The 15,927-nt window shown below is 43.8% G+C and overlaps 2 protein-coding genes across 3 annotated transcripts in view; one reads left to right on the forward strand and one right to left on the reverse strand.

Moving 5' to 3' along the window:
• LOC308311616 (gamma-aminobutyric acid receptor subunit gamma-3-like) overlaps positions 1-2,076 on the forward strand; it is a 136,981-nt gene extending 134,905 nt beyond the window's left edge. The window contains exon 10 of the mRNA XM_080758370.1: positions 1,696-2,076. Within this exon, the coding sequence (XP_080614496.1) occupies positions 1,696-2,058 (363 nt within the window). The 3' untranslated portion in view covers positions 2,059-2,076. The remainder of the gene's footprint in view (positions 1-1,695) is intronic.
• Positions 1-15,927, reverse strand: part of LOC308311614 (metalloreductase STEAP3-like) — a 351,330-nt gene that overhangs the window by 158,792 nt on the left and 176,611 nt on the right. The gene's annotated exons all lie outside the window — the stretch shown is intronic.

Genomic DNA, 15,927 nt, shown 5'->3' on the forward strand with positions numbered 1-15,927 from the left:
GGGGGGGGGCAGTATCCTGGCATTCCACCTGCCGAGAGGGAGAGGGAGAGAGAACCAGAACCACTTTAATGTGCAGCCGCGCCACATTGCCACTCAGACTGAGTCACCAGCTGTCAGTGCCTCTCCCCAGTGGTGTAAAGCAGGGGGTCGCCAAATAATTTTGGGGGGTAAAAAATAAAAGAGAAAATCTTTTTAACTGTTTTTGCAACTGAATGGCTGTAAAGTACTCGAGTATTTCCAATTTCCAGTACTTTTACTTCTACTCCACTATCTCAGAGGCAAATCTTGTACTCTTTGTACTCCACTACACTTATTTGAAAACTTGCTTACTTTGATTAGTATTACAAAACTTAAAATAAAAAATAAAAAGTAATTAAACATTTCAGCCCTATACACATTTCGGCCATTTGAAAATATTTTCTGGATATTTATACACAAATATCCATACACAAAACTTGAAATGGGACATTCTGCCTAGTGAGTACTTTCTTACTTTTGATACCTTGATGCCAATACTTTAGTACTTTCACTCGGGTACATTTAGAATTCCAGACTTTTACTTGTAATGGAGTAGTTACAATTCCTGTATTGATACTTGCGGTAAGTAAAAATAATTGAATACTTTTTCCACCCCTGCCTCTCGCCCCTTCTCCGCATTAGACTCACCTTCATTATTATCGCCACTGTCGAGTGGGAACCGTGTGTGTGTGTGTGTGTGTGTGTGCGGGCGCGTGTGTGCACGTGTGTGTGCGGGCATGCGTGCAGTGTGGCACAGACACACTGCTGAACCAAAAAAAAAATCCTATTTCTATTCTATTGTTTTTTGGGTGTTATTTCCCGCCTCAGTGGACCCTTAGTTGTGTCGTTTTGGTTTTTGTACAGTAGACATAATTATAGTACTACAACTCCCATGGGTTTTGTCACTGACAGGCACGTTTGCCATGGGTGTGATCCTTTATATTCTGTCATATTCAGTAATTGCTTCATGCCTGAACAAGGTCTGTATATATACTGTGTGTGTGTGTGGGTGTGTGTGTGTGTGTGTGTGTGTGTGTGTGTGCGTGCGTGCGCGAGAGTGTGTGTGTGTGTGTGTGTGTGAGAGAGAATTTTTGAGGAGACTAAAAAGTATGTAATATGTGGTTTCTCTCCCTGAAAATTGCTAGGCAGTGATGAATAGATAGTGGCGGATTTGTCCTCTCTCCCTCCCTCTCTATCTCTCTCTCTCTCTCTCTCTACTGTATATACTGTATACTGAAATTCTGTCTGTCTGTCTGTCTGTCTGTCTGTCTGTCTGTCTGTCTGTCTGTCTGTCTGTCTGTCTCACCACCACCGCCCCCAACCCCCTCGGCGCCTTCCCACCCACTGTGCCGCCCCCTCAGTCAGTTATCTTCCTTCATGACACATCTCTCTCTCTCTCTCTCTCTCTCTCTCTCTCTCTCTCTCTCTCTCTCTCTAAAAACGGGTTCCTGGAACAACATATATTCAGATGGGGGGGTCGGTGGCCAATTACATATAATTTTTGGGGTCCTTGACATGAAATATTGAGCACCACTGATACAGAAACAAGAGGTATTTCAGAAAACTGTCAGAATTTAGAAGAACGTTTTTAAATTTCGACGTCTTAAGGCCTAAATGGGTTAACTCCCTCCCTGTGTGTGTGTGTGTGTGTGTGTGTGTGTGTGTCTCTCAACGCAGGCCTACTCCGCCCTCCACGCGGGGGGTCACCACCGCGGTGGCGCGGGCGGCGGCGGCGGCGGCTACCACCACCGCTCGCCATTGCCGCCTCTGGCGGCGGGAAACAACTCCCTCTTCTGGCACCACCACCACCGCCGCAGCGACAGCGTCTACGGCGGTGACGACGGCTGCCTGTACGAGTGCCTGGACGGCAAGGACTGCAAGAGCTTCTTCTGCTGCCACGAGGAGTGCAAGGACGGCGGCTGGCGGAAGGGCCGCGTCCACGTGCAGATCAACGAGCTGGACGCCTACGCGCGCGTCTTCTTCCCCACGTCCTTCCTGCTCTTCAACATCGTCTACTGGGTCAGCTACCTCTACCTCTAGCGGGGGGGTGGGGAGCGCCGCCAGGGGAGAGGAGATCGTGTTCCGCAGGAGGAGGAGGAGGAGGAGAGGGATGTCGGGACAGGTGAAGTCGCTTTTTATAGGCGGTAGCGAGCGGCGGTATTGCTGCCGCCGCGGTTCCGAGGCGGACGACGGCGGGACTCGTGTCTTGAGTCTTTGTGGTTGGTTTGGGGAGGGGAGGGGAGGGGGGGGGGTCCTGCGGGAGAACCTTTTGAGGGATAAACGGGGGCAAGCCAAGCGAAGACGGGACACGCTCGGCCGTAGAATCTCAACCTTTTGGGAAGTGTCGACATCTTCGCGGGACGAGCCGCCGCCCCGCTGCTGCTGCAATCGCAGACGTTTTCCTCCCCCCCCCCGCCGCTTATCCGGGACGGTGAGCGCGTCCACAGTGCCTTCTCAGAAAAAAAGGAAAATAAGGAAAATAAAAAAAAGATGCGCCGATCTGAGAGACGCAGCTTTTTGAGATCCAGATCCCTCTGCTTTGTTACGCCTCATTCATCACGCATGTTGTTTATTCTTTCATCGTGGCAAACGGACGACATTCTTCAACCGACGGGGGGATTCTTTTAGAAGTACCGCTCTCGTTCATTCTCTAGCCTATTTAGATTTAGTTGCACTGCTAGTGTAACTTCCCTTTTTCTAATGGTAGTAATTAGGAAGTATTGTATTTTCACGGCGAGAGCCTGTTTGTTAATCGTTAAAGAGTTACGTAAACCGGCAGTCGGTCATTTTTGTTAAGAACTCTTATTTTCGATTATCTTGTCTGTCTCGGCGGGCAAGGAGGACTAGAAGCCAATTTGACCTGGGAAGGATCTATTGGACGAATGGATCTTACCCGCGAGACGCATTTATACAGTAAACATACATTCTGTGCACATACACTCGTTCACACGCTCGCATGCGTCCATACATGCATGCGTACATACACTCCACGCTGTAGCAACCTCCTCCCTGCGGCAAAGTGTGTGCTACAGTATGTGAATCTAGACCACAAGCCCTATAGCAGTAAGTCAATGGCCTGTTTGGTAGCCACTTCACTCCGTTTGCCTCCCAACGAAGACTTTATACCACGTAACATTTTCACCGTATCCCTTTTGTCAGTCCGTCCGTCCGTCCGTCCATCCATGTGTCCAGTACAGTACAGTACAGTACATAGCCTATTTTACTTTTCCATTAAAGTCATCTCGCGTCAGTAGACCCTTTTTAAATACCATTATATTACTTTTCCCCCCTTATGAAAAATGAACGGGGTACGCAATGTCCTGCGGTTTTAACCGCGGCGAGCGGAGGCATTTCCACTCATGTCCATCTCCTGCGAGTGTGACTAACAGGTGCTGTAAAATTGATTTCTATATATTGTGATTTCACGACACACACACACACACACACGAGCGGCGCACACGGACGCACACACACACACACACACACACACACGAGCGCACACATTCAAACGCACGCACACACTCTCGGAGCACTTTGATAAAAGATGGATGAAGTGTGATGGTTGTTGATGGGTCTTGATGGAGTGCCTCATGGACTGTAATATTGATGCCGTACGGGAGCAGGAGCGACACAGACCAGCGTGGGGGCGAGAAGAAGGGGGAAAAAAACACAGAAGCTTGTAAGACACGGGGAAACTTGTTTTTTATTTATTTCTTTCCTCTTTTTTAATGTTCTATGGTGTTTTCCTGCAGTTGTTTGGCTTTGTAGAACAATGAACCATCAGAAACCCCCTCTACCCCCCCCCCCCCCCCCCGCGCCTCTCCCTCCCGTATTTGTATATGCGCACACAGAAAAAAGCTTTTATGTAAGGTGTACCTAATTAATGTTTCTATTTTCATACTGGTTATTAATGGAATGTATGTTAGGCCAGTAGCGAGGGCCCGGCGGAGAGTCCCTCTCTCTCTGTCGTTTTTATTTATTATATTTTATATTTTTCCGGTTGAGTCGGTCCGGCGGGTGAGGGGGGCATAGATGAATTCATATATACATGCAGTATAGGGGAGGGTTGGGGTGGTTTCTGCATATTCATGTGACCTCGAGACAATTTTCTGCCCCCCTGCATGTCCATAAGGTTTGTACTTTGCAAATTACGCCTCGGGTTGCGAGGCTTGAGAAAGACTGGGGGGGGTGGGGGGGTGAGGGGGGTCTTCTCCTTCTCCTTCTCCGGCTTGCGAGTGTGTCGTTTACTCGCTCGCTGCTCGAAGAACCTGGCATTACTTTTTGTCGTGTGCCGGGGTTGCGGAACCGAAAATGGCCAATCTACAAGTGCAGAGCAGAGTGGCTCGGGAGCCTCAGAGACCCATGCTGCTGCATGCAGTAAATAAAAAGAACATTCATGGTGAAAGTGCAGACTATAGACTCATGCTCACTGAGAGTCTTAATCAGTTGACCGTATAGAGCACGCTCGGCTCGGAACTTCTGTCCCTTGGTGGACTGTAACCGAGTACATTTACTAGAGTACTGTATTTCCAAATTCCTACTCCGCTACATCTCGGATCCAAATACTGTACTTTTACTACATTTGTTTGAAAACTTTAGTTACTAGTTATTATTGCAAAACACACATTAACCACTTCATTTCGGCCATTTGAAAATGGACGATCTACTGTACAAGCTGAGCTTGTGGATCTGCTATTTTCAATAGATTTTTTTTATACATTTGGAAAGTTGAAACGGGACATTAATGTTAATATGTACTTAATTTTGATGCCAATACTTTTTCACTTTTGCCGAAGTACATTTTGAATCCCAGACTTTTACTTCGACATTGCAGTGTCGATGCTTTTACTTAACTGCTGATGACCAGAAGCATAATATCTCCACCAGCCAATGCAGGATATAAGGCTAGTGGATAAGATGTTTGGCTTTAGTCTACCACATGGGGTAAAAGTGAGCTAGCCTGTATCATACCCCGGTTGTTTATTCTGGACCGAGGTATGAAACAGTCTAGCCCACATTAACTTTGTCCAGGCGTCGACACAAGCTCCCAATGTGTCACGTGTTGCAAATCGACCATTTTCGGCGCGCCACGCCAGCACACAACCAAGTATAAATCAAGCCGTATACATGATGTCGCCTTGACTGAATCTTTAATTGCTGTGTAGAGGCTGAAAACATCAGTGTATCTATCTATACTGTACATTGATCTATCCCTCCGTCGATGGTATCTGTATTGTTAAAGGTTGAATTGGTTTGGGTTGGTCCGGTATGAACCGGCTGAACTCAAAGGCTGTGCTCAGGCTGGCTCCTTTCTGAAGGTGTATATCAATGGATATGGAGTTATTATTTGACATAATGACAGTGTTGCTTCCCGAAGCTGATCTATACAGCCGTGTTTTTCAAACCTTTTCATGTCAAGGACCCCCAAATTGATATGTATTTGCCCTCCCCTCCCCCCCAAGGACCTAGAGTCTGGAAGTTCACAACGCATTGGTGGCGCCATACGTTGTGAGTTTGTAGACCGGATGTTTTTCGGCGAGCAGCACCGCCAGACGGAACATAAAAGCATTACTCGCAGCCTGTGTCGTCAACGTTGTAAACACAGCAACTAAAACAGATAATACTAATACACGTACAGTGTAGTCGCTGTTGGGTGGAAACCTTGCATATCCATAACTGTTACTTCTCAGACAATGGAAAGTAACTTGTGTTCCAATAGACCCATTGGTGTTGGTTGATCCAATCTGTAGAGCAAAAACAGACAAAGAAAAACATTTATCTTGTTACTACGTTTTGTTGGTTGAATATTATATTAAAATTGGCTCAAAGGGATTTTCTCCCTTATTTTATAGCAATTACACACCCCATGAAGCCTTTAATTCATGCAGGTCTCAATGGAGACTGATCTGGTCATCAAATGATTGGCTTAGGAATGTGACAAAATCCAAAAATCTCCATGGATCTTGCATCCATGGGGATTTTTGGAGTCTACTTGCCAGCCCATAGAGCCCCATTGTGAACCCGGACATTTTGAGTACCCTAAAGTTCTGTTAGAAATGTCGAGTATGGGTCCCCAGCTTTTAGAAACTGCTGGATGCTAACTTGCATATGTTGGGCAATTTCCATAAGTAGCATACTAAGCCGGAGTACCAAACGGCCATAGCCATCATTACAGAATGAGGTTTTTTGTGCAAAATTCATGTTTGCAATGGATTCAGAAAACCCCCTAGTTTGACACAAAAAAGAAGCCATAACCAATGACCATTTAAGGAGTTCCCACTGCAGCTCTGCCCAAATATGGACATAATGGACAATATGGATATTGTGTAACTTCAATTAACTTATATTCTATTTCCAAAAATAGCAGATACAGTATACAAACGACTCATTGCGAACTTGTAGACTGACCTATTTTTTCTGCTTATTTTGTGTGACATAGTAAAGAAACAAGCACAAACATAAACATTAAATAACAAGGTCTCTGCCCAACGGCAACGATATCCAACATATACTTCAAATAACAGTATGGACAGTCAGTCCTTAAGCTCTGTATAGGGACTGTTTTGAGGTCATTCACACCAATATGCAACTCATTGCAACTCAACGAGTTGCATTGGTGTGGTTGTCCTAAGGTGTCCCTACCGGTGGTTTGGGCTTTAAAAGGTGGCTGTTGAGGAACAAATGGGATTTGCCTGCAAACAAACCATCAAAAACATGAACAGACCGCTGGAGTTAAACCCATCCTAACTTCTCTATGCTGATATTTCTACTACACTTTATAAGTGTGCTAGTGCGTTAAGGATATATTTCAATTAAAATAAAATAAAATACACACAATTTTCTATACATCTTTGTGGAGCTCACCTCACCTGTGTGTTCTCAGCTGACTGGGAGCCTGCATTCATCCAGTATCTCCACCATGGGAGCGCTGACCCGGGATCAGGTGTGGTGTGGCCCCAGTATAACACCAACACTTAAGGAGGGGGCTTGAGGTCTGACCCCAGATCAAGGATGAAGGAGTGTAGGAGGTGTGTAAATGACTCCCTGTGAGATATCCACGGCTCTCTTAATTAAAACAGTTTGGGCTATGTCTTGCTTAGCCCTTATCTCTAAACTTATTTGCTTTTTTTTTTTTTAAACCTTTTTAAATAGTTCAAAGAGCCAATCTACAAGCTCACAGCGTGGTGATGTAGATCAGCTCGTTGAACTATTCTTTTCAAAATAGTACAACAAAAAGGCAAATAGGTTTTGGGGTAAGGGGTGGCGCAAGACAGGGCTCACTACCTAAACCACTTAAACCTAATGTACTTTGTTAGTCTATACCCCCCCCACACCACCAGGGTGAAAACCCCAATTAAAATGAATACTTTATTGGTGTATTGTGCTGCTTATGTAAATTAAAAAGCCTCTCATCGATTTGCAAATTATGACAGATTTGACATGAATAGCCATGTGAGTATTAGTCTACTTCCCAGGGAGAGGAACGATTGTGATTATGATTATTAGTAGAATTGTATATGGTTGTCAGGCCTGCCCATGACACATCAGGCCCCTCTCACAGCACTGAATGACAGAGCTGACACGGTCCTGTCATCATTGTCATGTTACCATGACGGTCACAGGGATATCGGGGCCCTGCTGTGTCACAGGACTTTCAGACCCCTCTGTCATCCCTGTGACAGCTATAGGGCCTGTCATCCCAGCAGGGAAAGGGCTGTGGCAGGTCCTGGTCAGAACCCTGTGACCAGGATACGTATCATGCATCAGTGTTGTTGGCCATTATTGTGTCGGCATCATGGTCAGTAGTACCGTGGTCCATATCATGTCAGTATCATGTCATGGTCAGTCAGTATCATGTCAGTGTCATGGACAATATCATCATGTCAGTGTCATGGTTGGTTGGTCAGTATCATGTAAGTGACAGTATCTTGTCCGTATCATGGACAATATCATGTCTGTGTCATGGTCAGGTCAGCATCATGGTCAGAATCATGTCAGTGTCGTGTCAGCATCATGGTCAGTGTCATGGTCGATATCATTTAATTCTGCACTTGGGATGTTTGATATCAAAGCCAAATATATATATATATATAGACAGAACTATCCCTTTAACCACTTAGGGTCCGTACCTTCGTTCACCTTCTCCTTGTCTTCTCTCTACACCAAATCTCGTCGCCAAAAATGGTTTTTTTTGGCTATTTGTGCTGAATTCTTTGCTTATGGTTCATGGGTTAACGGGTGCACTGGTGATTCAAGGTCCAGCATAGATTTCTGGAGCAGCGCTCTCCCACACAGAGACACTTCGTGAATGCAGGATCCAAAGTGAAAAATAGTCAGGTATGTTTTTTTTCTAGTGCGTGATAATGTTGCTTATATTAATAAACAACGTCTTTTGTTCAAAACACTCTTGTGAACTCTGTCTTTGACTCTTCACCAGCACTGGCACATATTATGCAGCAAAGGTAGGACTGTTATATTGCACTGAATCTGAAAACACTGCTGATAATTATTTATTGAATCAGAAACACAGACAGATGATTCAGACTTTAGGCCCGAACTGCACCAATGATTCTCCTTGCACCGAAGTCTGACGTCAATATCGGTAGTGGGCGCAAATCCATGGGTTCATGTACTTTTTATTTGCTTGTAATCCCCATAGGGGGATTTTAACAAATCATCCAGGCCGCTTCACTCATATGGATATGAAGAATCAACTGACTGAGAGAAAATGTTATTGTTACTGCTACTGAATTAGTTACATTTTCACTAGAAACGGACTATATGAGTGACTGACTGTCACAAACGATACAGAGACCTCCCTGACAACGCTGAGACAGCCTGTTTATTTTTGGACCGAATATTTTAGCCGAATATGATTAATATATATATATATCTTTTTCCTACCATTGCTGTCATGGCCGTACCTTAAAGCTACCTGATTTATGGCAAAATAAATGGTTATGGCAAAACCTAACTTAAATAATAATCACTATTATGTGTCCATAAAACATTTATTCAGCTCTTTTGAATGCATTAATTGCATACGCTATTCTGTGATATATTTTCTGCCTATTCGGGCCGGAACCGAATAGGCCGAAAATGCATTTTTAGCCCATTTTCTGCCGAATATTTTCTGTGGCCGAATATTCGGTGCATCACTAATCCCTGGCTAATAAGACACATATGCCTTAAAACATACTTGCCCTCTATAACTAAAATACAGTTCCTATTGAGTGAAAGATTCTTTATTTATGGGGGCACGGTGGCACATTTGGTAGTGCTGTCGCCTCACAGCTAGAAGGTCCTGGGTTCGATTCCCGCTGGGGACGCTGTGGGCACTGGCGGCGTGTTCCCTCCTCCTGGTCTCCAAAACTACCTCCCCCTGGCCAGCCGGGGCGCCTGATGGAGGGAAAAGGAACTGGTCGGAATAACATGTCCCTTCCACGCACTACGTCCGGCCGGGGAAATTCCCCTCTGTCAGGTGAAAAGAAGCAGCTTGGACTCCTCATGCATAGAAGGAGGCATGAGGTAAGTCCGCTGCCCCCCCCCCCCCCCAGAGGCAGAGGAAGTGTAGCGCCCAGGATTACACTAGATAATTGGCAATGGGTGAAAATAAATCTTGGGATAAAAATTAAAAAATATAAAGATTCTTTATTTATGAAAGAAATAAAATACTGAAGGTGTTTAATTTTTTTAATTTTAGTTATAGAGGGCAAGTATAAGGTTTTAAGGCATATTTGTCTTATTAGCCAGGGATCCTTTTAAATCACAACGGGCAATAGTAAAGTACTTGCAGCCAATGAGTTTTTCCCCCACAGTACCTGTTAATAAGTCTATCAAATAGAATAAATGTAAGGCCTTAAATATTTATCGTAACTTACCATGTGGTAGGCCTATATTCAAGTAAATTGTTGATGGTGTCGTGGCCTAGTTTTTCCCAAGGGGCGGGGCTAATCCAGACCTGCACTAATATGATTGGACAATGGACAATCAAAAAGATTTTTCACAATGGTGCATTGGTGCACTATGGGTACTGCCACACTATCAAATTAAAAAAACGTCTTTACTGTTTTTATTCTCAACGAGTGACAATTGTGCACACTCAAAGTTACAGACCTGTAAGGGTCCATTTGGTTCCATGTGCATTCATGCATTTTACACACTCAGAGTTACAGACCAGAGACCTGTAAGGGTTAATTTGGTTGCTTCAGCAATGTCCTGCACATACTGTAAGTAATATTTTTGGTTAAATAATTTGGTTTAAGGTAGTTCTGGAGCTATAGCTAGGTTTAAGGACAAAGCTCTATATTGTCATGGCTACTATAGTCATGTGATTTACAGGTGCAGTTGCATGTTGTTCCCAATGGAGGGCGCAATCCACTCTATATATTCAGGAACTGCTTCCTGTTCTGTAATTGTCACTTCCTTCCAGCCGGTCGTTTTGTGTTGGCTGCTGAGAACACCAAGCTGTGAACAACTATACTGGTATGAAAACACACACACACACACACACACACACACACACACACACACACACACATAATAATCATTTATTTCCATAACACGTAAGAGATAATGAGCCATTCTCTTATTGGAGGCTGTGATCCTGAAGCAAAGATAATTCAGTCAAGTTTGGTGTTGTTGTTGTGAAAACACTAGCTATAGACCATTTGCAGACTGCGGCCATGTTTCCATCAGTTTGTCTGGGTCCGATTGCATGTGCTAATTCAAAACTATGTTGGTTACCTGCCATACACATAATAACAAGTAACAACTTATAATTATTATGCTCATTAAATAGCCACCATAAATAATAATTATACTCAAACAAATAACAAATAATCAAAAGGACCGTGGTCCGTAACAAGGTGGTACACACTTCCACACTCCAGCACTTAGAAAAATAATCACCTGCAAGGACACAAAGTAGCTCATTACATGTATACAGTGGATTTTTATGAAACAAACACTTTGAGGATAGAAAGAGAATAATTCAAGCTTTCTGTACAGCTGCAATGTTGGTGAGTTTGACATAGTTTAATACAATCACAGGCACCTTGTCATTAACTTTTATGGTAAGATGGCCGTGGTCTGCATATGGAGAATAGGTCCAATTTCCAAAAGCCTGTTCCCAATACTAACACTAGCATGACTGAAGTAAAATGTGACAGAAGTGCTTAAATTCATATTTAGAAAATGTTTCAGATGTCAAAAAGTTCTGAGATGATGGAATGATGATGGTGGTCATGGAAGGGGAACCTTCTGAAATCTTCATGGGCAAAGATAGACAGGGGGGAGTTTCCCTGGTTGGACACAGTGCGTGGAAGGAACACGTTATTCCAACCAGTTCCTTTCCCCTCCATCAGGCGCCCCGGCTGGCCAGGGGGAGGCAGTTTTACTGTGTCTGTCATATGGGAAGGCTGTGATGCAGATTTGACTGAGAGCCTGCCGTCGTGCAACCTCCAGGTTTTCACCAGAGGAGAAAAACTGAATTTATTTATATTTTATGATCCAAAATGAGTTGGATCATAAAATACAGGAAGACTCTTCACATACTAGAGCATGTCTGAAAAAAATCCAATGGTAGTCCCTCAGTCAAATTTGGCCTCATGTGTGTCCTAGTCTCCCTCTCAAACTGTGTTACACACAGAACCAACCAGTAGCATGCTGTGGTCCGAAATGCAGTATGCGCACGTTCAAATGAAGTCAACATGCACAATGTTCCAGAGTATAAAGACGTTTTGTGTCAGTGTCAAGTCCGCATTTAGTCTGTTACTTTGTCAAATGCTTTTAGATGTGTTTATATTGTTGTTTTTCTTCGAGCAGGCCTTTTAAATTGCCAAATTAAAGGCTCTGTCAGAAATAATGGGTTTGGTAAACAGCCACACAGCGAAATCGGGCCCTGTTCTGGATGCAGCTGTCCTCGGCTGATTGGGTATAGAGAGCGGAGAGCCAATTCAATGTAGAATTCAGTTTGAACAGGGCTTTTGGCATCCTTATGGTGAAGTCGTTTAGGGATGGTGTTAGTTTCATGTCAACAGATGACACATGCAGAGGGAACGCACACACACAGGTTACATTGGAGCCTATGTGTTGTTTGCTTTAAGCAGTGACGTCATGTGGCAGTCACAGTGGGCACTAAAAATATTTTCCTATGTCCAGCTTTGAGAGTTTGTGTAAACAAACATTGTCCTAACGCAAACATTGAAGACAAAAGTGTGCAAACACAAACATTGAAGACAAAAGTGAGGATGCAAATTGTGACTGGCCACAATGAGATAACACTTCACACCGTAATTATTATTTTGTAACCCCGTGTTTTTTATTCCACCCAGTGTCAATTATCTAATCCTAATCCTGGGCACTACACCCCCTCTGCCAACCTGGGCAACCCCCCCACCTAATACAGTACAGTACATGGGCACTGATGACGTGGAGGAGGGAACACAGCGTCCCCAGCAGGAATCGAACCCAGGACCTTCTAGCGGTGAGGCGCCAGCGCACCACAGCTTCCCCACGGGTATGATCTTTTAATATGCTCCCCACTTTAAAGAGGGATTGGTTGGAAGGGGTGCATGCATATTAAAATGGTGACAAGTTGCTTCTTCTATCTAGGATCTTGTCTTCCTCTGAGGGGTTCTGTTTTCCCCTGGGGGGGGGGGGGGGGGGGGGGGGGGGGGGGGGAGGGGTGTGTGTGTGTGTGGGTGGGGGGGGGGAGGGGAGGGGTTGGAATTTAAGAGTAGAATTGTGCTTCACAGGGAATGATGTGTAGCAGAGCCTGAAGATCAAAATATACATCTGCCCCCAAACTATTTGTGAACGTTCTGACTGAACTGTTAGTTGGTTAGCTTACTCTGTGTGTGTGTGTGTGTGTGTGTGTGTGTGTGTGTGTGTGTGTGTGTGTGTGTGTGTGTGAGAAACACCTGCGCCGTTTCAGTAATCTTTTGGACCCTGCGAGGCGGAACCTGAGTCAAAGTCCTCCACAGCAGCCAGCTGCTGGGTCCAATTCTCTGTGCGGACAGCAGCTCGCACAGATAGCAGGTCGGCAGAGCAAGGTGAGCACACACTCTCTAAAGTTCCACCTGTGTCTAACTACAGGAGACTGTAACGCTGTAATGCTGACATAATGAAGTGACATTATTCCTATAAAACAAACATGCGTTGCACTATTGTTTTCTCTCTTGTCTGTCCTCTCGGATGTTTTCTTTCTTTTGCTCTCGTTTGGTTGTTTTTCTGTCTCTTGCTCGTTTACTTAAATGAAAATACTCGCGCTCTCTAATGATGTCACGTGACAGTAGCGCTCGGGTCGCGCTGCAAGTGACGTTTGGACAGTTTGATGTGTGACTTGGGTCACTTCATGTGGTCGTTGCATTCAGACTAAGCCAGATCTCCTCAGATCGGATTTAAATCAGATTTGAAACCACCTCTGGATGTGACTCAAGTCACATTTGAAAAGATCTGATTCCATGTGACCTGTCTGCATTTAGACTTAATTAAGCAAATCGGATCTCTATCTTGAAGTGACACAGATCTGATTCAGGCTACATTCAGGCTAGATTTGGCTGCCAGTGTAAATCAGGCCTAATTAAAGTGACTCTTTTATATTATCATCGTCCTCACCCCACCTGAAACCAATGCAGGTAATTACTGTGTCCCCACTCTATACCTTCGTTGCACCATTGATGAGTCTGTGCTCCAACACACACACGTTTTAGTCAACATAGCTTAGTTTTTATTTAATTTTCAGTCGGTGGGAAATTAACACTGGCGTTCACTTAACTGCAGGGAAGGGCACGCAGCAGAGCGCATTAAGAGCAGAGAACACGGCAACGTAGCAAAGGGTACAAGGTCGTCAAAGTGACGCAGAGTAAAGTGGGTGAGTGAGGTAGAGGACAGTGAGGTACAGAGCGTGAGGAAGACAGAGGAATGGAGCTATTCAGAGTGACAGGAAGACGTAGAAGAGAGAATGTTGGACTGCATGACATTTGACCCTTCAAAATTGTTACATTCTAGTACAAACTGCTTTGAAGAACACCATGGAAACCTGCAAAGTGTATACTGCATACTTTTTTTTACAAGTTGCAGTCTGTCTGTCTGTCTGTCTGCCTGTCTGTCTCTGTCTGTACAGGGTACAGTCAAACAGAAATGTAAGGGTAATTATTTCCTCTTCCTTTGGCATGCTGAAAGGTGGATTTTCAGGCCTGTTTTAAAGGAAGCCAGGGATTTGCATTTTTTTGAGGGAGGGAGTCGGGGCATTACACACTTGGGTGGCAGTGCTGCAGAAGGAGAATTTTCCTGCATGTTTGTTTTGAAAGTGGGTGGTACCAGGTCGTTTGTTCTCGCTTCCTCTTGTATTGTGGCTTAGTGGCTGTGGGAGTCACTCACTTTTTTGAGGTAGTTTGTCAGGTATGTGGGTACAGAGGGCATAGAGGGCAAACCTGCATTTACAATTTTAAATGTCAGTCCCAATTTCAATTGCTTAATTCCGTTTTCTACCCGGAGCCACCCTAGACTATCAAAATGGATGGCAAAAAGACGGGTCATAGGTCCAAGATCGAGGAGTAGTCAAATTAGTTTGTTAGCTTGGTCTTTAGTGTCAGGGATGTTTGAGAACCAAGAGGTGCAAGCATAGTCAAAGTAGGGCTGAATTAGGGCTCCCGCTAGAGCCAGGGTGCCCACACTTTTTTGACTTGCGAGCTACTTTCAACAAGATCTACCCACCAAAAAAACAGTATTGTTTAAAATTGTACCTGCGCACTTGAGGAAGAGAGGGGAGGAGGGGAAGAAATGGAACTGGTATGGTTTAAAAAAATATATATAACTGTACGGCACCCCTTGAGGGTGCCGTACTTGAGAGCACTATTGTCTTGAGAGCACTATTGTTGACAAACAAGGAAATCCTGCCCAGAAATCTTGTTCTTTGGTTTACTTTTTTGATTACCCTTGTTGCCATGCTTTCACCCGTTTGTTGTCAATCGCTTGACAGCCAAGGTGGCATCAGCCTCTTTAGCTCAATACCTAGAATTTAAATGAGAACAAACTTTTTTTTAGCAAAAGGCAGATGCACACCTCAGAAGGCTATAGTGACAGGTGTGTAGGGCAATATAGAGCATAATTATAAATCTTTGAAAAACCAAAGAAAAGGTCCCTCACACTGTCAGACACTTGCCAAAATGTTGCTCTTTATTAGGTTGACGTTTTGGTCGCTTAGATCTTCATCAGGACAGAAGAATGAAGGTCATAATAATAACATATTAATGTTTTAGGAACTCTACATGGAGTTCCAATGACTGTCAAAGAGTCCTTTTCTATGATTTTTTTTAATCAATAAGCAACCTACCGCTGTAATAAATAGATTAAATTTTTTATATGATTATATAAACTCATGCAGTGTATATAAACTCATATATAAAATCATATATAAAATCATATAAAACCAAATCACTATAAAATCATATACAAAATCATAAATAAAATCAAGATACCTAGCCCCCTCGAAGGTTCTTACCTCACCATGAGAACATAAAATCATTGCTTATTGATTAAAAAATCATAGAAAAGGACTCTTTGACAGTCATTGGACAGTGATTGGAACTCCATGTAGAGGTCCCCAACATCGCTTGGCAGCCAAGGCGGCATCAGCCTCTTTAGCTCGATACCTAGCCTCCTCGAAGGTTCTTACCTCACCATAACATAAAATCACAAAAAAATCACGAAAAACCACTAAAAAATCACTAAAAAGAATCACTAACAAATCACCAAAGAATCTATAAAAAATCACTAACAATTCACCAAAAAACCACCAAAGTATCACTAAAATATCACTAAAAGATCATAAAGAAATCTAAAAAAAATCTCGATACCTAGCCTCCTCGAAGGTTCTTACATCACATTTTGGCAAGTGTCTGA

The sequence above is a fragment of the Protomyctophum bolini genome (genome assembly GCF_963924005.1).
Source record: "Protomyctophum bolini genome assembly, chromosome: 24".
In the NCBI taxonomy this organism is placed as follows: domain Eukaryota; kingdom Metazoa; phylum Chordata; class Actinopteri; order Myctophiformes; family Myctophidae; genus Protomyctophum; species Protomyctophum bolini.